The sequence below is a fragment of the Dendronephthya gigantea genome, unplaced genomic scaffold, assembly GCF_004324835.1.
Source record: "Dendronephthya gigantea isolate DGI-Jeju-01 unplaced genomic scaffold, DenGig_1.0 000075F, whole genome shotgun sequence".
Lineage (NCBI taxonomy): Eukaryota > Metazoa > Cnidaria > Anthozoa > Malacalcyonacea > Nephtheidae > Dendronephthya > Dendronephthya gigantea.
The window spans coordinates 1,070,048-1,094,485 of NW_021163085.1; the positions used below are offsets into that span (position 1 = coordinate 1,070,048).

The 24,438-nt window shown below is 35.7% G+C and overlaps 2 protein-coding genes and 1 long non-coding RNA gene across 4 annotated transcripts; 1 reads left to right on the forward strand and 2 right to left on the reverse strand.

Annotated features, from left to right (window-relative positions):
- The first annotated feature begins 6,002 nt into the window (after positions 1-6,002).
- LOC114531877 lies at positions 6,003-9,228 on the forward strand. Of its 2 annotated transcripts, none has more exons than XR_003687894.1 (6): positions 6,003-6,057; positions 6,462-6,580; positions 6,658-6,725; positions 8,161-8,291; positions 8,901-8,999; positions 9,108-9,228. It is a non-coding gene; the product is annotated as an uncharacterized LOC114531877 (long non-coding RNA). The 2 variants fall into 2 exon arrangements; XR_003687895.1 differs by having other exon boundaries at positions 6,462-6,565.
- A 1,081-nt stretch (positions 9,229-10,309) lies between these two features.
- LOC114531866 (exonuclease 1-like) lies at positions 10,310-11,233 on the reverse strand. The gene is made up of 4 exons (XM_028553470.1): positions 11,076-11,233; positions 10,870-10,986; positions 10,643-10,766; positions 10,310-10,318 (listed from the first exon to the last, which is right to left on the reverse strand). The coding sequence occupies exons 1-4, from the start codon at positions 11,231-11,233 to the stop codon at positions 10,310-10,312; spliced, it is 408 nt and encodes a 135-aa protein (XP_028409271.1).
- A 143-nt stretch (positions 11,234-11,376) lies between these two features.
- LOC114531874 lies at positions 11,377-12,349 on the reverse strand. The gene is made up of 3 exons (XM_028553475.1): positions 12,077-12,349; positions 11,912-12,008; positions 11,377-11,791 (listed from the first exon to the last, which is right to left on the reverse strand). The coding sequence occupies exons 1-3, from the start codon at positions 12,196-12,198 to the stop codon at positions 11,435-11,437; spliced, it is 576 nt and encodes a 191-aa protein (XP_028409276.1). The 5' UTR covers positions 12,199-12,349; the 3' UTR covers positions 11,377-11,434.
- Positions 12,350-24,438: the final 12,089 nt, after the last annotated feature.

A 24,438-nucleotide genomic window follows, 5' to 3' on the forward strand; every position in this document is an offset into this window, starting at 1 on the left:
ATGATCCATTTGATCATGTGTTAATATGCATATTCATGTTTTTCATGAACATAAAAATCAAGCAAATTTTATTCAGTGATGAGTGATTCTGATAATCTGATTCACAATTTCACACATTTAGCCTGCAGCCCGCCCCCGCCTTAGTGACTTGGTCAGCGGAGGGTACCAACAGAGGCGGACTTTGTGTTAGAAGTGTTATAACGCAACGTTGGGGAGCAGGCTAAACGTTGGGACTAAAGTTAAAAGTTAAAACCAGGTTAAAACATAAACAAATTAAATAAAAAAGAACATGGCATTCAATTTCACAAATTTCCTGAATTTCCTCACGAAATCTTAAAATTTCCTGAATTTCCTGATATTTTTTCTTATCCTGATAATTTCCTTCTCATGTTAAAATTTCCCGAGAATCAGGAAATTTCCTGCAAAGTGGAAACGCTGATTTTCAACAAGTTAATAAACTTTTATAATGCTAAAAAGGAATTCAACCGCAATAAAAAAATTTATCTATCCTTTCACTTTATCCCACCATTGGTACTGGTTACACTCCACAAAAATAAACAATCATCATTTTTTTACAGCCCGACAAAAAAAATCGAAATCCCGAATTATTTTCTCAATAAAATAGCGCAATAGTTTTTCCCTAGTGTTGCTTTTAGCCTTTGCATAGTCACAGTGATATTTAGTCTATTTTCAAGCGCTTCTGAGTAGAAAGTTTCGTTTTAATTCAGCAAATAGAAATAATTTTGTGTATTTTCATAATAATTTTCCGTACTACGCACGCGGCTGCGCGCCGCTGTTGCTTGAGTTTGAATGATACAAAACCTTGAGTTGTCGGGATTTTATTATACGGGAAATCGACTGGCGGGGTTTAAAGCCTACCCAAGTGCATTTTTTCCGGTTGTTTGGGTTTATCGAAATATGACACCTCAGCTCGAGGGTATGCTACGCTATGATATCGCTACGCTATGATTTTTATTTCGCTATACTTCGGTATTTTTTTAGTTATACGCCTAAAAATTTAGTCAAAATGTAGAACTTTTTATGGAGAATTTGGTTTTGTAAAAAAAGTGAAGCAAAATAAAAAGAGGGCGAAGATAAACGCGGTAATAGATGCCGAATATATAATTAGTTTAAAAAGATTGGAAAATATATTTACAAATTCGTTACTCTGGCTTTCAAAACGTATTATTCGCCTATTTTCCTTGTATTTACGATTTCACTTCCTAATTTTATTGTACAGTTTCATATGCGGAATCTAGCTACCTAATTTTAATGAACATAGCCGCACATAAAAGCAATGATATAGCAGTGTGAAATTACCCGTCGAATTCGACTGAATATAATCACGGCGCTGTGGGAGAAATCCAAACTCCCGATTATTTCTACAAAAAAAATTGGAAATTTCAATTTTTCCTTCAAGAAACAGGAAGCTCAAATTTCAACATTCCTAGGATTAAAGGGATATATATGAATAGCAATCACAAATCAAAACACAATACAGCATGTCCAATAAAGACAAAAAGTGTGAAATTTGTAGAGATATTTTGATACTTATTGAGAGAGAAAACATGGCTAACAAGGAATTTCAAGACAAACTGGAAAAGCTATCATCCTATTTCTTCGACCCTGAAAATCCAGACCCGCGAAAAAGCATACATTGTTTAACATGTGGCTTCCAACACTGTGCGCACTTCCAATGCAACGCATTTCTTAACGAAGAAAAAGCGCAAAAATCTGGCGACAAAGAATTTGTATGATGTGAACATCTCGAATGCAAGATTCTGCGTTTCCGTGTTCGATTTTGGATAAAATGCATAAAAGATATGGAAACAATTGAAATGACAAGTGAAGAACCCGTACAACTTGATTCAATGTAGGTACAAATCTTCCACTTACAATCTAGAATTTTTTTACAATCTTTTTTTTCCTTTCAAAAATAAGGATCGATTTTCCTGAAAAAGAAAGTGGAAAGATGAAAGCTTTCACAGGAAAAGATGAAGATGTGCTCTTCCTCACCGTATATGTTATGAAAAAAAGAAAGCAAATACACAAATGAAGAATTGGCGAGTATGGAATCACTTCCACAAGATGCCGATGAAGAAATTGGGCATCTTACCCTATATGGTGAGCATGATTTTGTACCACACAAAGCCCGAGTAGAATGTTTGGCAAGTCAAGGCTTCAAAATCACACAGGCAGAGCAAAGTTTCATTATGAAAGCATGCGGGTGCAATTGGGAAGTTGAAAGATTTGAAGAATTCTTCGAAAATGAATAAACGGACTGTTTTTTTCGCAGATCACCTTGACGATGAGGGATATGCACTTTACCTTTTTCCCTTAAAAAATCGTTAGAAAAAATCCTTTTTTTAGAGACATACTCAACGCTTAAAATCATATTACATCGATCGAAAACTGGTATGGGTAGAAATTACAGACAAATCGAAACACATAATAATGAATGAATTCAATTTTTTTTCTAATACCCTTATGCTCAGCGAAGAACCCGTTGAGTATCCATTATATTATTATCTCCGAAATCCTAGATCCTGATAAACAACAAAACCGGATAGAAAATCACCGACGAAATCTTCTTCATTCTGGTTTCGATTTGTCAATGGACACAAAATCAAGCATTATGTTTGACTGCTTTGCACAAAAAACTGCTTTGAACGATTAACTGCTTTGCACGTATTGTACTCATTATTCAAATGATTTTTTGTAATAACATTTTTTATTCTTAAAATAAAGTCATTCTTTTGTTAAAAGCTGTTACTGATTCGTCAATAGCTGTTACAACATTTCAAATCTTAATAACTAAACTAATAAAAGCTGTCACGGATGTGTGTTTTTCTCATTTCAACTCAAATTCACGTGTTACTGCTCAATTGTTAATTATTTATTTTTTAAAACTACCTTCGTCAACCGCGACACTTCCTTTTTTTCACACTGATCTCATTTTTTGAACAATCTGGACGGTTAATGTTACGGTACCCCCGTCCGTAGAGCATGATTTCTTGCGTAAACAGGATGTGACGTCACTTTTTGTAATACTAAAATATAATAAAAGTGTGCTGGTTCACGCTCCCCCCCCCAAAAAAAAAAAAAAATCACATCTACTACTCATAGTCGTGGCAGAAGTTTTGTGAGGTTTGGGACTTCTGGTCTGGAAGAAGAGTTCATTGGGGCTAATGATGGCCAATCAAATTCCCCAACAGGCAAAGCAGTTCTTGACGTATTTTCCTCATTTGTTAGAGGTAAGTTGTTTCTAATTTTTTTGTGGGGAGTTCTTTTTTCGGAAACAATGTAAATGAGTTTCATAATTGTTGATGCAGTCAAACATAGTGTATATCATCTCAAATCCAGCGCCGATGGACAATTCCCATTTTAGTCTGACTGAATTTTAGGCTAAATAGGGAAAATTAATCAGTACTGAGGAAAGAGTATCTGCAAAATTTGGATGTGAAATAATGTAAATGTAAAATTCCACTGTAATCATAGAAACTTTGACAGTGTAACTCAGGCTTATCAATGTCATTTGATTGGCAAGTAAAAAGTATGTTTAAAGTTTCTTATTCTGGAATTAATTTGTCTTTTATAGAGAGCAAAGAGGCAGACAGCAAAAGGGCTGCTGTGGGCAAAGAAGAACCTCCATTACCATCCATACCACCTCCTGCTACATTTATTCCCTGCCATGTTAGCCCTAATCCTTCTGCCACTTTTACTCCTCATGTCACTTCTTTATCTTTGGTCACCTCTCAACCTTCCTCTGGATCTTCTCCCATCACCTCTCAACATTCCTTATCTTCTTCAGTGGCTCCCACACCTTCTTCTTTATCTTCTTTGGCCACTCCTAGTCCTCCTTCCTTAACTTCTTCTCTGACTTCCATACCTTTGGTCTCTCCTAGTTCTTCCTTATCTTCTTCGGTGACTCCCAGACCTTCTTCTTTATCTTCTTCGGTCACTCCTAGTCCTCCTTCCTTATCTTCTTCAGTCACTTCTGGGCCTTTTTCCTCGTTGACTAGATCTACTTCCTGTCTAACATCCTCCTCTTCTAGTCTTTTATCCTCACCTGCCACAGGGCCCACCCCAACAGGTTGTGTTTCATCGAATACAACGATCAAGTTACCTTCAGGTACCGCATGTACCGTACTTGTATTGTATCGTACAAATGATCACTTTTTGTAAAGCTTTTTTCCTGAATCTCGCTATTGTGTCTGAGAAGGAGTTGTTCAATGTTCATGATACCCGGTCTATACTAATTTATTACCTTTACTAGACGCTGTTGTTGTGGTTGACAACGGGAGGTGTGTTGGTGTTGGCAAATCCGTACCTCTCACAAGTGTACATGGCCAGACAATTCCTGATACCCATAAGTGCATTTTGTTGACCTGGGCTCAGGATAATTACCTCGCACCATTCCCATGTGGAAACAAGGATCTAAAGGAGAACGTATATTTTTCAAAAGATTGTTTTTATGCTGTACCATGTACAATGCTGAGACAGCTTATTCAAAAAAATAACCAATTTTCTCTCTCTCCAATTAATTAAAATAAACCCGAAGCCTTCCTCGTCATAAACCTTGATCGGATAAATCTTGACTAAGACCCTGTTTATATGATAGGCGAGACGGGACGATTGCCAGGACAGAATTTTTTCATCCTGCGTTTACATTATTGTTCAATACGGCGTCATCCCTCCCATCTCGCCTCTCATATAAAGAGGGCCTTTTTATCATGATGCAGCGAGTTATCCCGGCTAGGCGAGGTGAAAACTAGAACTAATCATGTTAAGTCTTTGATGTGACGCGCTTTTTACCTCGCCTAGCTGTGATAACTCGCTCCATGTAAACATGTTCTAAAATTAAAACTGTGCAAATAGCATTAATATTGGTTAGAACATTCATTATTGTTATTTATGCGAGAAGATGTTCATGTTTACTACTTCACGGGTTTCTGTACGTTTCAAACATAATGAATTGTGATGAACGTTCATGCTTGTTTTCGATCATATCTGTATAGGCTCGTATCTTGGAGGCTTAAAACCCTATCACTTTTTAGTGTACTAATAAGCTCAGCAACTGTCGTAATAGCTCTCTATCTTCCTGCTACTTGATATCGTGATTCTTTCCTTAAAAATGTGCTACAGTGCTTGCACTCATTGAGTGAATGTGACGGATTAATACGATATAGTTATTACCACAACATCTGAAACATCCGTCAAACGTCCTACTTATTCCTACAGGGTGTATAAAAAAAACTACAACACTTAATATTCATATATGTTCGCTTCTAGTCAATAACAAAAGATCGTAGGCCCCTTGGAATTATTATGCAGTTTTTTTACACATCCTGTATATTCTAACCCTAACACTAAGCCAGTGGCATAATTGGGTATGCTAGGGTGCCGTTGACGCACCCTCAATCTTTAGTAGCTACCAGAACGACACCAAAATTGTAACCACAAAGTGCCAAACTCTCGTGAACCTTTTCAAATGATTGTGTAAGAAATTATAGAATCAACTTGTGACAAAGGGAATTTACGATCTACGATGTGGTTATGCTGCCAGGACTTTGACATAAACACACAACGGTATCGATTATCGGTATCGATTTTGTTATAGGGGTGTAGAATCACTGTATTTTGACGAGCATGTAGTGCCGAAGACAAACGTTCTAGATGGATTTATTGCATGAAATTGCCAATTCAAGTATTATTCTAAAATTTCAGAGCAATCGAGTTAATAGAAGTATGTGATGTGTGATATCGGTATTGATTTTGTTATAGGGGTGTAGAATCACTGTATTTTGACGAGCATGTAGTGCCGAAGACAAACTTCTAGATGGATTTATTGCATGAAACTTTGCACACTTGATTAATTTGCCAATTCAAGTATTATTCTAAAATTTCAGAGCAATCGAGTTAATAGAAGTATGTGATGTGTGATATCGGTATCGATTTTGTTATAGGGGTGTAGAATCACTGTATTTTGACGAGCATGTAGTGCCGAAGACAAACTTCTAGATGGATTTATTGCATGAAACTTCAGTTCCAATTCAGGTATTATTTTGATGTTAGCATAATTATTGCTGACAGAGTTTTACAAGGATTGTTTATATTATTGAAAGCGTTTTATCTCATCCCATCCTATGCATAGATTCATAAATACGAGAAAATAACACCAAGGCTTCCAGTCCCCCGACATGATGTCGTATTAGCTGCTCTTTGGCAGGGGTATCATGGGTTGCCACCCACTCACTGTCGCTGGATTTAGGTGTATCTTATGCTAAATTTATATTAGTTCAGGATCGATTTCAACAATTTCCTCGTTTTCTTCACTTGCGGCAATCTCCTCATCGTCCTCATCATCTTCTTCCTCGCTATCAATATACCCATCGAGGTCCAACATCCCGTCAAGCGTTTTTTTAAAAACAGCAATCGCTTCTCTTATCATTTTCTTGCAGAAAAACATCCCAGATTTAATTAAAGCTGCTTCACCAGCCATCGCAAGGCGACTGCAACGCAAAGCTCTGTATTTTCCCTATATACACATGTCACAGTTAAAATGGTTAGTGCAATCAAGGTAAAAATACAAATGACATAATTATCTAAGCTAGACTATTTGATATTTTTAAATTTATATACCACTAGCTTGTTCAGGGCGTATACCTGTTCTGATTGTCGAATATCCTCGTCAACATCCTCATCAAGCAAGTCGTCTAAACCCGGTAAGAAAAGATAATTATTTTTGAAACTGATATTATAAAGTCACCATTTAAATATTATCATGACTGGTCACCACTTTTAATTCTTTATTGAAAAAACCTCGAGTGTCAATGTCAGACCTACCGTCGCTCCTCCCTAAAAATTACTTGATAGTAATTACTAAAAATGACGTTTACGTACTTAGGTATTATTTTATCTACCAACCATTAATAATGGAACGTAATCGAGTATCAAGACTTGGCAAAATGTTGTCTTTGTAGTAACACAAAAATTTGTACATTTCATCTTCCAAAAGACCCAGTTCTTCTTTTAGTCGAATGCCATTAAGGTACACTTCAACAGGTTTTCTTTTAAGCGTAAAGATAGCGCCGCTAAATCGTGTGAGAAACATAATTTTACCGAAATATGAGCACTATAAATATAAACATACAGTTCTTCGCAACAAACAGTTTTTCTCTAAATGTTCGCATATAACTGATTTACAATACAGTCCCAAATTGGAGTTGCAATTACCTGATACCAATTATAATGTATGTAGGTATGTATGTTTGTATGTATGTACAGTACCTCTGTTGTCTTGTGGGTCAATCCAAGAAAAATTACCATCCAAAGCAGTCTCAGATGTGATATCATCTTCTTCAGGACCAGTTTCTAACAACCGATTTACCACATTATATTGCGTGATGGAATCGCTAAGTTTTTTCTTTTCCAGAGCATTTTTGCTACGCAATCTTTGCTACGCAATCTACGCCCTTTGTTTCGACGAATCTGAAACATTCCAACAGTATATTAAATTCAATTTAAAACATTTACATTATTAACTACGACCACAGTTTAAAGTTTCTGTTATTAAAGTTCCTGTTAAAATAAATGTATACTTAAACCTGCTAGGCGGCTAATATTTTTCTTTCGCTGTGAAATAGAAAAGCATAACATTTCAATCTCTTCGCGAATATAAATTCTTTTTCTGACAGCCAAAAGATTTTATCGGGAATTGTTTCCCCCGATCAATAATCACTCGCAGATTCTGGTTTTCTTTTAAAAGTTTTTATTCGCAATATCTACTCTCCGCGCTGTCTCACACCACTCTGCCCTCACTCTCCTCTCACTCCCATACTTATCTTGTCAATCAGCTGTTATTTTACCTTGTTCACATTACTCGCACATATTTCGCAATGTCTCCTATAAATGTTCTGCAATTAAAAGTTCAATTAACGCTAATGTATATATATATATAGTCACTAAATGATGAATAGCTGTCAACTTCCCAACAATTTTTCCCCTCTTGCAGGGCTTGTTGCTTCCCTAACTCATTTCCAACTATACATAGAGTCGATTCAAGGTTTCTTAATTTCTTTTCTTTCTTATCCATTTCCTGATGTTTTGCCAAGGCTTGAGCATACAATCCTGAATTCCCGTCGTTTATTTCTGTTTCAGCTTCATCACCAGCAACATCGAGGAACGGCTTCAAAGCGATAGCTTCGCGCACTTCGGTATACAGCTCATAGTAAGAAACAAGATCACCTTCACGCTTCGTCATCTCAAACTTCGACCCTGGAAACACAAATGTAAGTACAGGTAACTATAGTTAGTCTATAGCCCTAATTTTACGGGATAAAATTTCAAGCGAAAGGCGAAATATTTTGCCTGCTTCTCTTGAATTGTGAGCAATGAAGCAGAGTTAATTTTTTCAAGTGGTCGAAATTCAAAAGAAACAGGCGAAATATTTCGCATTTCGCGGAGAATTAGGCCCCGTGGAATTAGGCCCTATAACCGGCATTGTAGAGCATGTACACGCTACTGTCTGTATAGTAGTTTGCGAGTTTTAAACATTCCACCTGATACACCTCACGCGTTTGAATCAAGCAAGTTGAAATAAATAAAATGCGTATAATTACGTACGTTCCCACACGCTGTTATTTCAGCAGCCCAATTACCGAACTCTTCACGATACGCTGAAAGATTTAGCTCGTTTACCAGCTCATCAAGTTCCTTCTTATTTTCTTCTATTAACTTCTTTACCTGTCACAAGAGAATTGAATTATAAATATCAAAAGTCTATTTTTAGTTTACTGAGAAAAACTATTGAATAATAAAATTTACGAATAAACAAACATACATAAACATATTTTTTGCAAAGAGTGATTGGCAGCTTAAGAATCTTTAACTTGTTCCAGTGAAGAACATGCTCCGTTAGTGCTTCATTGCGACCTGTCGTATATAAATGAAAAAGCTTAATCCGTCAATGGCAAATGTAAGTCTTCAGAAATTAAGAGGTAAGTAGTCTAATGTAACAAAGTGTTGAAAACGATGAAAAATATAACATTTAGACATTATAATCAATAAACCACAGCAAATTCACACGCAATCAATACATTTTACAGGAAACCTAAAAATTCGAACAGCTACGTACCTGCTGCATGCATGTATTTTGTTGTTGATCCCAATCTCGAGATGTAGCTGTTGATTTGCTCAACCTCTTCACCTGCAGTGTAACCACTTCCAATTTGCCAATGTCCACCCCAGGTGGTGTGCGACACAGACCATGTGGTCGAATTGCGCCAATCAGCGTTAGCTTCTGCAGAAGACAAAATCTTGAGCTTGCCACTAGGGAAAAAGTATCGCACAAAAAAGAGTCTTTTTACAGTACAAAACATTGTTAAATTAGAAATCTCTCTTTGGGAACGGAAGGATGTGACATTTTCATGCAATTATCCATATATACCGCCGGTAAGTTCATTTGTATAAATGTTTTATTCATGATTTATGCAAACGTGCGTTTGTTTATGTCTTGTGAGCTCGCTTTCGTAAGCTCTTCAAACTTTAAAAATTTTTCACTTATTCCTAATGGTTAAAGCTTTATATATGAATAATTCAACAGAGAAAGACATATATAATAAATCAAAATATTACGGAGTACCAGGGGGTACCTCGTCGCGTTTAGTGTATATTCGCGTTTCTTTTCACCCTAGTTTTAATGCCTGGGAGGGACTTTAAGTAATCACAGCCACTTAAAATGCACATTTCCTGAAATCTTTCCAGAGAAAATGGGCAATACTTGAAGTTCATTGATGGCCCAAGATCCTCTGATGTGATTAACGTACCAGTACCATCAGAGGAAATTTTATATATCACCTAGCAACAAAAATGGAAAAAATATATCATTACCACTGACATTATTTATACTAGCTGGTATACATATCATAAACTTCACACTGTACACAGTACTCTGGTTTGCAATATTGAAACAGTTTAGTTATATTTAACAGCCCAATATTCCAACAATCTTGTGTCTTCATTAGGATTGATCTGAGTACTAAGTACTAAAACAATTAAATATCCTATAAAGAAAGAGCAAGGTTGCCATGCATGTAGCAATATTAAGCAAAAAATAAAATTGCTACTTTCATACATGTTACAATGTCCTAAAAAGTTATCATGTTAAATTCACTTCTACCTCACTACAGCCATACACAAGCAAATCTGAATCTTCACTACATGCAAAATCAGCATAACCATTTTGCAGCATGAAGGTGATCTGAGCATCAGCTTCAAAGGGGGCAATGATATAGGTAATTTTTCTCCTTCAACACTCCTTAAATAATAAAATGAAACAGATTATAACAAATGAATGAGTAAATGTTTAGAGTATGCTCAAGGGTGTGTCATAAATGACAGATTTAAACAGCTATGGTCCAGTTAATAGTCAATTAATATATTGGAGTGAGATTTCAACATTTCATAGAAGTTTCTTGTCATGCCAGGTATTAATGCTGTGTATAAATGTCAGGTATTAAATAATTATAGCAGGTATACTTCAATGGTGACAGGTATTCATGCCAGGTATTCATACAAGAACCGCTTAAAAAATCTCTGCACTAGAAAACCTCGAAATTCCCCCTGGCCCTCCTGAACTTACATTAATAAGCCCAGATATCAAATCTTGCCCAACAGAAACACCCATCTTAAAATGCTTCCTGGCTTCATTGTGTAAACCTCTGTTCCATAGCTCTAGTCCGATACGAAGATTTTCGTTGCGAACTCTAAAAATATATTCGATAAATTAGGGTATACAATATAGAGTATATAAAACCTAGTCTCCAGAGTCACAAGTCGTATTTCCACATAATGTACTGTGATTTTTACCTTTCTCTTTCTGTATTTACAACTTTCAGAGGAAATTTTCTTCCGTCGAACACGAGTAGTGGCGTTATATTATGGTCATTCAATATATTTACAAATAATAAACAGGAGTTGATACATCTGCAAGTTGAAAATCAAAACATACATTTATCGAGGATGGCATTTCATACTCAATTTACATAAATTTACATTTATAACGGATTATTTACCTGGTTAAATCTCCTCTTTTAAGCGCAATGTCTTCACAGTGAATACTGATAGATTTGTGAAGCCAGCAGTGAATATCAACCGCAGCGACTTTCCCATAAAACTCTTGAAGATGAATTTTCTTTGATGTTAAAATCGGTAAAAGCCCAGAAATACCCATACCGGTATCTATTTTGTCTTGTCATGTGTTCGTGTCAACGATCAAATGCGTTCTAATGAATTTTTTTTATTTGACCCGATATGCTTTGCGGTCTGTGTCGCACACCACCTGTGTCCACCCCATGTGACCTGAAAGGTATGAACATTATAAGTATGCAATTTGAATGATTCTCCTAATTAAAATTGGTTAACATTTGTTTTATTAAAATACCTGGCAAGACCAAACATGAGCTTTACCATGCATGATAGATAATGCTGGTGCCATCAAAAAGGCTTCATCAGGTGACAAATCTTTGGGAAGCGAAATAAACCAAGGCCAGTACTTACAAATCACATCTTGCCATAAGAACTTAACTTTATGGTGAATTAGTCGGTTGATTTGCAAATAATGTGTGTATCCATACAGTTCACCTTGATGCATATTCACAGCAGATTGAGCCAGAGAATGTCTACAGCCTGCTACAACAAGACCAGTTTCATCAAGTTTGGATTGGCGGTTGACCGTATTCCTTGCAGCTTTCCAATGAGAGGAACCACAATAGGAATTACTTGAATGACCCTAGGAGGATTGAATATGATTTATAAGTATAACTCTTATGCAGTTTTGGTATATTATTATTGTACACAAAACTGTTATCATTGCACAATTCTCCATAATTCCTCACAATCATGATCATACCTTAGCTGAGTTGTTGGAATAAACATTGTTCAAGTGCTCCTCTACCAGTTCATCATCTTCAATGAATGTATTTTCATAGTAGCATTTTCTTTCACCTCTATAAACAAATTACATAAATCATGGACATTTGGTCAGTATGATTTTAGCCAGGCAACAACACAATACCTTGGCACACTGTTGTATCTATAAAGTTTAGCGTTTCCATCAACATGACACGAATGTTGGGATCTAAAACATGATGGGCAATTTGCCCATTGTTTTTCTTGTAAGATGTCAACTTCATGCATGGCAAAACACCATTCTTTGAATGCACGATGAAACACTGATGTGTTGATGATACCTGACTAAAAATTGATCAAGAAGATTATGCACAGTTTTAGACCACTACAGGTACAAAATTTGATTGATCTATGTACAGTGACCTAAGTATGATTTACTAACCCTGCCCTTTTCACTAGATATGGCGGCCAAGGACCTAAGAAATGCTGTCTCAGATGTGCCTGGCATATACTTTCGCAGTGAATCCCAAACTCTGAACACATCTTCACAGAAGATGTAATTAAGATTCTTTGGGCCACCTGGCCAATACCCTTCATTAATTATCTTCTCCAGTGTTAATGGTGAGAACTGTTGATCACATCCAGTGCAACTGTATGTGAATAAATACAAATCAAATCTTCCTGCAAGAAAACATTGAAAATCAAGATAAGCTGATAGTAACTACAATTTTAGAGCACATGATGTAGTGCACACCACTGTACAACACAGCTCAACTCGTACCTTTGGCTGTTATAAGAATGCACATTTCATTAGAGGGGATGATAGAAAGTGTATCCTGGCCCTTGCAATAAATACATTCTTTGCAAAATAAAAATGGAGCATATCTTCCTGTAAAAAATGTAATAATCAGTCTATTTTATACAGTATAAGATTACTGAACCAGTACTTGTAGTTTACCTGAAATGATTGTATAAAAAATAAATGCATGCATAGCAATATTTATAATTGATATATTTCACAGTCTCTGGAACAAGATTATCAAGAATATAGTCAGCATCTGAACAAACCAATGATAATTTTTGAATTAATAAATTTACAATAATCACTTACTGTTGAAGCCTGGAGATCCATCTGGCAGGACTGTTTCAGTTGGAGGAACTGCTTGATAAAATCCATTTATCCAAATATCACGGTCATGCAAAGGTTTTTTTTCATGAGCTGTCTCATCACAATTGTTACAGAGTAATGCATCTGGTCCACAGTGGCGACACCAAACAACAGCTCTGTCTTCTCTGCACAAGAAGCAAACAGCCCCAGTTTTAGGAATTGCTTGACTTTTTAAAACAGCAGCAAATATAGCGCTATATATATATATTGCGGATATTCTATAAATATTATGAATAATTTACCAGTGACACTACTAGTTTGGCCAGAGGTAGCTCGCTTTTTGCTTTTTTTGCGTTCAGCGACAGAGCGGTATTCTTTTACCACTGCTATCGTACGTGAGGAAGAAGTCGCTGTGCTTTGGGGTCTTTTTTTTCTCTATTGTACCGGTTAATTCGCGTAAGTTTTCTAAACTAGCCTCCAAGGAAAGCCGTTGTTGTGATGACTGCTTTGACGATTTAGCGCACTCTTCTTTGGCAGCCGCCATATTGTGTGATAATTTTAATTTTAATTTTACAACTTTATTGGATAACAATACCCAAGCGGCAAGAGTGCGAACGGGACCTTTAGACCCATGCGAGGCAACTCTCCCGTATTTAGCATGCAGCTACAGTATTACACAAAACACACACATCTAGACACATAAGCACGTTGCAATTGTTAAATTACGTAACAGACAAGTCCTGGTGACAGAAACAACTACGATGTAATGACCAAGTGCAAGTCATGTCAACCTCAAAACTAGAGATTAGCAAATTTAAGTAAGTTTTCGACAAAAATTTTTTGAACGAAGACAGACTGTGAAGATCACTAGGCAAGCCTACTCAGTTTACAAACACGATTCCAAAGGGGGACAATTCGGTTGAAATAGGAGGACTTGAAGGTGTTGGTTCTGCATGACGGAACTTTTAGTAGAAGCGAAGGGTTATCAGGGGCGGATTAGCGTTATGAGTGTCACCGGGCGATAGGCCAAAAGGGCCCACCTGATGATGTCATTGAAGGAAGACAATATTGGGATTTTTTTAATCGTTGTTGCACAATAAGCCTCGTTTTCGTGCAATATGAAGGCACAGCCACTAAGTTTCGAAATTGGTATATTTTACTTATTTACATAATGTGCGTTTATGTATGCTAAACTAAAGCCGCTTTTAGTAAATTATGTCACCTGAATATGATGACATCGACGGTCTATATTTATCTATAACATGAGTCAGCAAAATGTTCGGAATGTTTGCCATTGTTTGGTATGCATTGGGCTTGTGTAACACGAGTAAAAGTGCAACTTACGATACAATACTAGTTTAACTCTGTCCCGTACTTGCAAGACATAATTTCGGTTTTCCTGTAGTTCCAATCGAAATCGTGATTTTATTTTGTTGCTATTATTTCCAATAGGCTCGATCGCAAACAGGTTTTGAGACATTGCAAGCTTATAACAAGCACCCATAGCCAGGGCCCCCTTATCGTTTACAAGAGTGGGGGCCCACCGGGGCATCGCCCGGTAGCCCGGTGGGCTAATCCACCCCTGAGGGTTATTACAGTTACGAGTTCTACTATGACCAACGAATGACACATAACTTGAGACATCCAAATCATAAAATCCATACAACGCCTTGTAGAAGAAAATCAAGTCTTTTATTTCTCTATCGCACGCCAAGGGTATAAGGTGAAGGGAGAGCATCCGTTCTTTGTAGGGGATATCACCTATCTTCGTTCCCAGGATCCATCTTGTAGCTCTCCTCTGAACTCTCTCAAGTTTCTCCAGATTTGATTTACTTGTGTGGAGGGTTGGTGCCCAGACTTGCGTAGCATATGATAGTTGGGATTTGACAAGAGATAGGTATAGGGCACGTCGAATATCATGATTGGTTAGCAAGAGACATGTTCTTCTTAGTAGTCCAAGCATTTTGTTTGCCTTGTTAACAAGATTATTGACGTGAGTATTCCACAAAAGGTTACTGGTTACAGTGATTCCCAGATCAAGTTCACTGTCCACGTGTTTTAGTTCAGGTCCAAGATGGTAATTTTTTTGACACGGGGTTTTGCGGCGGGATATCGTTAAAACTTTACATTTGGATGTGTTAAATATTACCATATGCGCATCACGCGGACCAATCTCTGGGCTCTGGGTCCTACAAGTGTTTGAGGCTTGAACTATGTATTATGCAAGTATTATGCATTATGCATATTCTTACGGCATTTGACCAACATGATCTCATTCCAAAATTAAGCTTATATCTTAATTGTCAAAAGCCTCTCAAATTAAGGTATTGCCTTAATTTTTATCATGATAAACGCTGAACAGATTTCAGAGAGATATCGCTGTCGCATCTTTACCCATCCAAAATCTTCGCGCAATTTATACCCGGTATTATAATTTTACAAACATATACAAATTGTTTTGCGTTTTTTGTCATGAATATGGATGAGTGTGAAAGACAAACAGGTGAGAATTTGTACATGCTTCTTGTGGTTTTCAAAAGCTCTATGGTTAGTGCACTATTATTTAATCTTTTCAACATTTTAGAACTAGTTAGTGAAAGCCATATTGAATTATTGATATTGTGACATGTTTCCCCCGTGATTATTGCTTTAAATACTTTCCCCGCTATTGGGAACTATCTATTCTGCCGATAGACCTGCCAAACATATACAAAGTTTGAGTTTGACAGCTTTAAACATCCGTTTTATACGAAATTTTCCTGATTTTTAACATGGTAAATAAGCTCTCTTGGGAGGTTGTTAAAAGGTACAATTATAGAATACCCTGCCATTTCAAAGATAAGTTAGTGCTAACTCTGCATGGGTTAAATTTTAATGAAGAGTTTTTGTTTATGTGCTTCTTTCTGAACCACTGTACATTTTAAAAATTTAAAAAAATATGACTTATAGCAGTTAATTGGTTAATTCATTAAGTTGCATTGCACCCTGATGTATCCTACTTTGGGTTGGGATAAAACGCGGATCCGGAATGCGGAAACGGAATTGCGGAAACGGAATGCAGAATTGCGGAAACGGAATGCTGAATTGCGGAAACGGAATGCTGAATTGCGGAAACGGAATGCGGAATGCTGAATTGTGGAAACGGAATGCGGAATTGCGGATGCGGAAACGGAATGCAGAATTGCGGAAACGGAATGCGGAATTGCGGAAACGGAATGCGGAATTGCGGAATGCTAGAATGTTAAATTTAATTCCGAAGTCGGAAACTTTACAAACAACTGGACATTTTGCGTATATTTGCGCGAGGGACGTTGCATCTTTTTCACAATAATGCTGATTGGATAGTAATATATTGCCAGGCTTCAAATCCCTATGAGCTATGTTTCGTTCATGTAGGTAATCAAGGCCGGTCGCAATATCCTTGAAGCACACAGGCAAAATTTCGGCAAATGATCCGAAGTCAAATTCGCTGTCTACATAGTGACAGAAATCGTCGAGATTGCTTACAACTTTCTCGATCCCAAATGGAGTAAAGTCAAAGTTGATTGCAAAAGTTTATTGTGAGGTATAATATATTAACTAAAGTTCATGGTTCGCGAAACGCCCGTGATCTGGAGGTTGGGTGTCGCTATCAAGGTGTGTTTACAGGCGCTATTCGCGCAACATATGCTCATTAAACGTCATGTTATGCTAAACAGAGAATGTGAAACTAATTCACAATACAGTAAGAATTTTCCCTTACAAGACAGTCCGGAACTATGTGTTTCGTGAGGGTTTTTTATAAACATTTATTCCAGTTGCTTTTAAACATTTTTATTAGTTTGACGCCGCATTCCGTTTCCGCAATTCCGCATTCCGTTTCCGCAATTCCGCATTCCGTTTCTGCAATTCCGCATTCCGTTTTCGCAATTCCGGATCCGCGTTTTATCCCAACCCATCCTACTTTGGTATTTTACTCCATTGCCAGATGATTTTACCTATCAAGGGAAGAGCACTAGTGCTTAATGGGTTAATGTGCAAAGTTTCTTTAGTGTTAAAGTTGTTGTTTCAACATGCATAAGGTAAAGTTATGCACCTAATATTCATGTTGTTTCCATGTGCCACATCTCAGGAATAATGGCATGAATGTAAAAGAGCAAATTTCAAGTAGCTATAGTGTCATACAAACGTCTGTATGTAAATCAATTCCCTTGCTAAATTCACATTGATAGTTGCACAACTAATAAGGGAAACATAACTTCATATAAGCAAGTATAAAACTTTAATAAAAGCTTTAAAATAAAGACTTTGATACTTTAATAAAGCCATTATCATTCATTCAAATTATGCACCTTTAAAATCTTTTACAAGCTTGTATTAATTATGTGCTCATAGAATAATTACATGTATGACTGTGTAATTATAACTAAATTTACAGTGCTAATTAGTTTCAATATTTGCCAGGTGTTAAGTTACAAGATAGGAGGGATAATAAAGAATAGGAGGATGAGGAATAGTACATGACATGGTGCATATGAAGAGACGTAACTGGTACATGTTGATTGAATGAAGCTGTTAAGAGAGGGTTTAAGCTGCTTAGTTATTTAAAAGCTTTTGTTAATCAATTATTCACAAGTGTTAATTGCAAAAGTCTATGCTTTATAACTCTTAACTAAATCCTAACTGTTTTAATAGCTATATTATTAAAAGATATATTTTGGGCTCTGTTTATTATTATGATTCATTTTCTGCCGGAAGATATTTGGCTGCAATATCATATATTTTATACAAAAAATCATTGAGTACATTATGGAAGATTTGGAGTTTAGAAGAATATTTAGGCTGTAAAGTGTTAGCAAGCTGTAAAGCAAGTTAAAACTTTCTTGATTAGGAGATAGAAAACAACCCTTAAAAAGCAGGCTGACAATCAATACCATGAAAAAGTAGTGCATAATATTAAATAACTTTAAATACTATATACAGATTGCCTCATTAGAAGAATCTCTTCATTTAATTAGTTAATCCTAAAGATTCCTTCATTGAAAGAAATTGGCTGCACAGGTAGTTGCAACTTAAAATAATGGCTGGATCACGATTATTAATAGTATATGAGTCATGAGAATGATTGAGCTAGACAGCAGTACAAATGTAATTTGGGAATTAACCCATTTGTTGGAGTAATCATCTGGAGCAAAATTTTGAAGTAGGCCACAACTAGGTGTCTTAACAAGAGATTCAAGCAGACATATACTTTTTTGGCCTATAGCAGTACCCTACCACTGACAAATAATTTCATCTGAAATTAGTAGTATTAAGTGTTAAAAAGTTAGGTAGATATATTTAATAAGAAGTATTAACTGTTAAAAAGTTAGGTAGATATATATGCACTTTGCTTTCTATTTGATCTGAAATACAACGGTAAATGAGAATGCAAAAGTGTACAGTAAATCATTATAATTTTGACATCTGGATATCGACATATCGTATAATGGTCCCTGCATATATTTTTAATGTTGTAATTTTAACTACAACTACGGTGCAGTTTTATTGTTTCTTTATTAATGAATACGTTTTGTGAATCGTATTTAGAATCAGAAGAAGAAGATTTGACAAGAATGGTTTCAAACGTTGTAAGTTGCTGGTTTAATGATGTCTAGTGATATTAAGAAATAGAAAACAGTCATGTAAATAGTATTTATTAGTATAATTTAAATTATTAATAAATTATTAATATAAATTATTATAAATATAATCACTTTAAGCATGGTAGATATACAGACTGTAGTAACGGCAGATATACAGACTGTAGTGACAAACGTTCTCTTTAATTTGCGGTGCCAGTGTAGTGTATCGCAGAATTCGCTGCGTTTGGATATGTAACCTACGCACCTCTAAAATACAAGAAATTTTACAGGTAGTTTACCTATCCAAACACACAAAGGTTGTCTTACCTTCATCTTAATAATAGACTGCGTTACAAGGCTTACTAAGGACTTTTAGACTTCACTTCATGTTCAGACTGCATATTTGCAAACAACCATTTCTACAAAAAGCCTATTCAACTTATTAACAAGCTTTGCAGAAGTTTGATTAACAATTTCTGTTAACCTAGGGTTAGTTTCCCTAGGTTAACAATAACAGAAATCCTTAATCAAACTTCTGAAAAGCTTGTTAATAAGTTGAATAGGCCTGTATAGTAAATATGGATGTTTAAAGCCTGGTTTCCATATGACGTTGACCTGTCGCCGACTCATTGTTTGTAATCATCCAAGGAGAAGGAGGAAAAAAGATTTTACGACAATAATACTTTGCAGACGTCGGCGTCATATGGAAACCATACTTGCCGGGCCGTAGGCCATAGCTAGACCGCTTAGTTGGGGAATTTATATTCATATATTTATGCATGTTTACATACTATAAAAACAATCGCTTTCAAAAGAAATCAGTCGGACATACGACGAACATGCATCCCCAAATTAAGCGTCTAGCTACGGCCCTGGGTACATGTTGTTGTACTTTCTAACATAGGTATTGTAGCTACGTACAGGTAGATTTTGTAGCTTATTTTGTATTATAACATCTTATTTTAATAATATATTTATTTATCATATAGAATACTAGTAGAAAAAAGAAGTGCCCTTTCTGTAACAAATTAGTTGGAAATGCTTGTCGACGGTGTTTTCATTGCGGCTCTAACTTTCAACAAAGCAAAAAAAAACTTAAGTTGCCACAAGGAACCAATCCTTCCAACCAATGGGATCTTTTGAAAAAAGGGTACGAAATAAGAAATGTGTTGATTTTCACCTTTCATATGGCGATTTAACAGTCTCTTTGACTGATACTATCAATATGTTGACACTATCTTGTTCGATAAGCGTGATAAACTGACTTAACATACGTTTTGGAATATCATTTAATAAAAATCAGAGAGGGCCAGTTGAAACAATTGGGTTGAAATAATGTTCGCTTCATCGTCACATCTCGGATGTGAATTGATTTCAATACAGCAAATGCCATTGTTTTTCAACATGGAGTTCGTTTTTTTGCTGAAAGGCATATTGGAGTTGCGCATGTCTGTCTTTTATGGGCTATGATCTGGCGAATAAACCTCACACTATCCCAGCAACGATCTCTCTTATTCGCTATTTTCTGTTGCTCAGTACATGTATCTATTTATTGTACGTCTTACCCATTTATCCTTTCAGGTAGATACACTGCATGTCAATCATGAATACGGCATTATCGTCATGTTCCATAAATCGCATGCTAGAGGTGACACCTGGGATTGTTTTGGAACACCTGGATTTAGTACAAGTCTGCTAAGTTCTAAGGCTGGTGCCAGCCTGAAAAACGTCTTTAGGCTTGGAATCCTTCACGAAAAGACCAATATAAAGGAAGATTCTAACTCTAGCACTAATATTAATCTTACACAGAGAATTTTAACGAGTTACTTTAACTCCAAAAATGGAGTTAAAAAAACGGTGACAGAATAATCCGTATTTTAGAGTTACTTCAACTCTAACGAATATAGAGTTAAAATTACTCTTTGTTGCAACGAGTTACTTTAACTCTAAAAATGGAGTGAAAAAAACGGTGACAGAATAATCCGTATTTCAGAGTTACTTTAACTCTAACGAATATGGAGTTAAAATTACTCTTAGTTGCAACGAGTTATTTTAACCCTAAAAATGGAGTTAAAAAACGGGGACAGAATAATCCGTATTTCAGAGTTACTTTAACTCTAACGAATATAGAGTTATTTTAACTATTGGCGATGGATTTAATAAAACAAATAAGAAGAGGGTAACTTTAACCCCCAAAAGAGTCATCATCGGTATTGCAGGGTTATTTAAACTCACACACAATAAACGAGTGAAAACAACTCCCAATCATTAAAATATCACCTTTATTTAAAAACACGTATATAAAACATATAAAAATATGCAGTTATTAACTTTATAAATCTATAACATGAAAATATAACAGTATATATAACTTATTTGAACCTTTTCAATCGCAAATAAAACATATTGTCTACACTCATGTAAACTCAGAGGGTAATTGAACATTCTTAGTTATGGTCAGCCAATTAATTGGACTGAATATAACTGGCCTTTTTCTGATTGGCTTATAATCATATAGGGGTAGCCACATAAATATAGTAAGCATTCACTAAAAGTTTCACACACGAGGATTAATAGACTATATGATGTATCTGCGAAGTCATGGACAACTGTAGGGCAAGTTATGAAGTTATAAAAACAATGGCAATGAACAGTTAACTATATGCCTATACTGTACATGCATACATGCAAATATCAATATGCTCCAGCGTAAGTCATGCAGCATCTGTAAGAGAGTTCAACAACTTCAGACTGCTTACCCTCCCCTTTAAGGTGTCAAGTCGCTTTAACATAAGCGCTTCTATAAATAGGAAAATATTCTTCTGGTCTGGATATTCCATATCGAAGCAGTAATAGGAAGCTAACAAGGTTATAACAGCTTCAACAAGCGAAGCATTATTGCCAGTTAAAGGACCGACGATAGTCTTTCCCTCAATACAAATATATAGGGGGTCAGGTTGAAATATATTACCAGCTCCCACAAGTCGTGGAGAAGTTGATTTTTTAATGAAGTAGTCAATTCCTTCATCATCATCATCCTAAAAATATTGGATATAAAAAAATAAGATTCAGTATAAATATACACTCACGTCCATTGGTATATAGTGCCTGCGTGCATGATCCTAAACAGCCAAAAACGCCCAAGTTGCTACAAGTCTGTTGCAGGCCTGTTGCAACTTCTTGTACATATCAAGCTTATATCAGATGTATTTACATGGCTTATTCGGACAGGGCTGTTTCAAGTTATCAACATACTTGTTGCCAGTTGTCAACAGGCTTGATGCAAGTTGTTCTCATCAGACCAGATGCAAGTTGTCAACAATCCTGTTACAAGTTGTTAACAGACTTTTTGCAAGTTTTTCAATCAGACTTGTCAAGCTTGTCATTCTCAAGCTTGCTGCAAGTTGTTTGAACAAGTTGCATCAAGGCTGGAAACGACAAATTGCAACAAGGCTGATTTTCACATGCTTGTCGCAACTTGTTGAAATTAGCAAGCTTGTTGCAACTTGTTCACAACTTGAAAAGTTGGTAAAATTGACAACTTGCAACAAACCTGTGGTGTCTCTGGGTGTGTATATGCTTAAATACAGCGCATTAGTGCACATATTACACTAATACATATACAGTTATTTTCTTCAACATGATTTACCGTAACTATCTTGATACAATTATCTTGGTTGCCACGTTTTTCTTTCAAAAGTATTGTCAGTAAGATGATGGATGCTGCACTTTCTATTTCTATAAAATAAATTCACACAATTAATCACAAAACGCTTAAACCAGGTTAGTTTGACTAATGGCAAACCCACATTGGAAGCAGGGCTTGAGATTAAGATAGCCCAAAAATTATATTACTGTAGGGGGAAATATACTCGAGTCATGATCTCACTTTAAAAAGGTTCTAGAAACCTAAAAACAAACACATTACAATTCAAGAAATGAAATACAATACAGTACAAACATGCAATTATATTTACCTTTTTTATTGTTGTCATCAATGACTTCAGTCATTTCCTGTATTATAGTTTTTGTTGAAGGGCATGTTCGACTGAAAGACACAATTTTAGGCACCCAATACAGAAACTCAGTAGAACAATCTTTTGCCAGTGTGGGTTGGCCAAGGATACGACCAAACTCTCTCTTCAACTAAAAGAGTAATGTATGTATTTTTTGTATAATTACCTTAATAATTGCTGCAATAATTGTTTTCATATTTGGTCATCTACATTAGTACTTTAGCTATAGGAAAAACCCATTGCCACTTGTAACTGTTATATAAATATGCAGTACTACTAACCTCTACTGGGAGAGCTATAGCAGGATATTCATGAACAATTTCTTCAACACTCTTTCTCCCTTCTAAAACTACTTTTCTTCGAAATGGAAATGTTAGTTCCATTAGTTGCTTAACTAGTGTCATATTTCTGTTTCTTCCCTTTTCCATTTCTTTTACCATTTTCTTCATATGGTCAACACAAGTATCTTCTGTTTCTCCTTCAGGCAGTTCAGCCACAGATACAGCATAATTTGAAGATTTTTTTTTCTTCCCTCCAGATACCATTGCATTTGTTTCTGTTTCTGGATCTTCATCAAGTACATGTAGTCTTTTAACCACTTTGGTACCTTTGCTTTTTTTGCGTATATTTTTTAGACGATAGTGGATAGCTTTCTCCCACGATCCCTAGAAATGTTTAAGTGACTTACTGTAGCTAGATCATGATAACTTTTAAAGTGATGTCAATATGATAACAACTGAAAGGAACATGGCAGTAATGGTGTTTCTCAGCAAATTGAAATTCCTAAAACAAACAGCTCCAGAAAAAAAACCCAGCCTGTAATTCCATTTAAAATCATTAATGATGTTCTTGCAGTGCAGAACATGGTATACTATATAATTATGTAATGTATACTAACCAATCCACTGCCAATAGAATCTTTTAAAAATGGATATCTTGTAACAATCATATGAGCAACATGCTCCCTCTGTGATTGGCTTGGATACAATGTAAATGTACGGATTACATTGCAGACATCCCTGACATACTCATTTCTGGCTTTGTCTATTAACTTTCCTTCTTTTAGTCCCTGTTGTACTCTTGGAGATAACTGCAATGCAAATAAACATTACTAACGTTATATATATATATATATATATATATATATATATATATATATATATATATATATATATATATATATAAATATATATATATTTATATATATATATGACTTGATATAGGATATATTTGATTTATTTTCTCATAGAATTGCTTTAATTACCGATGACTCTTCAGGCAGCTCTATGCATAATATATTCTTTTTTCCAGATTCAGGTGTTTTCACAAAAGCACTGGCCACTGATGCATTGCTCTGTTGATTAAAACAACAATGATTTTCTAGTAATTAGTATTCTAAAAAGTGCAATTTCATGCAACCTAGTTCTATTTGCTCCTAAACTTCTCCATGGAAATGAATGGTTGTGTCTAAACCTGCCATGCATTAATCAGCATTATTATATCACATAATAATTCAAATGAATGAATGAATAAATACTACATGACAGCATGAACAGAGATCTTCATTTTGCTGCTTCAAAATTTGTGGATGAGATGCTTATAAGGATTGGACTGGTAAAAGCAAATATCTTTTTTGCTTCCCACTTATCTCCCACCTATAAATTCTAAAGGCCCTGTTACACGGTTACACACAATTTTCCTTGTAACTTGCATTGCAATTCTACTTTAAAGAGCTGTAAATTAGTGAGGAGTGATTAAAATGTAAGTATAAGAACTGCAATGGAGCGTAATAAAGACAAAA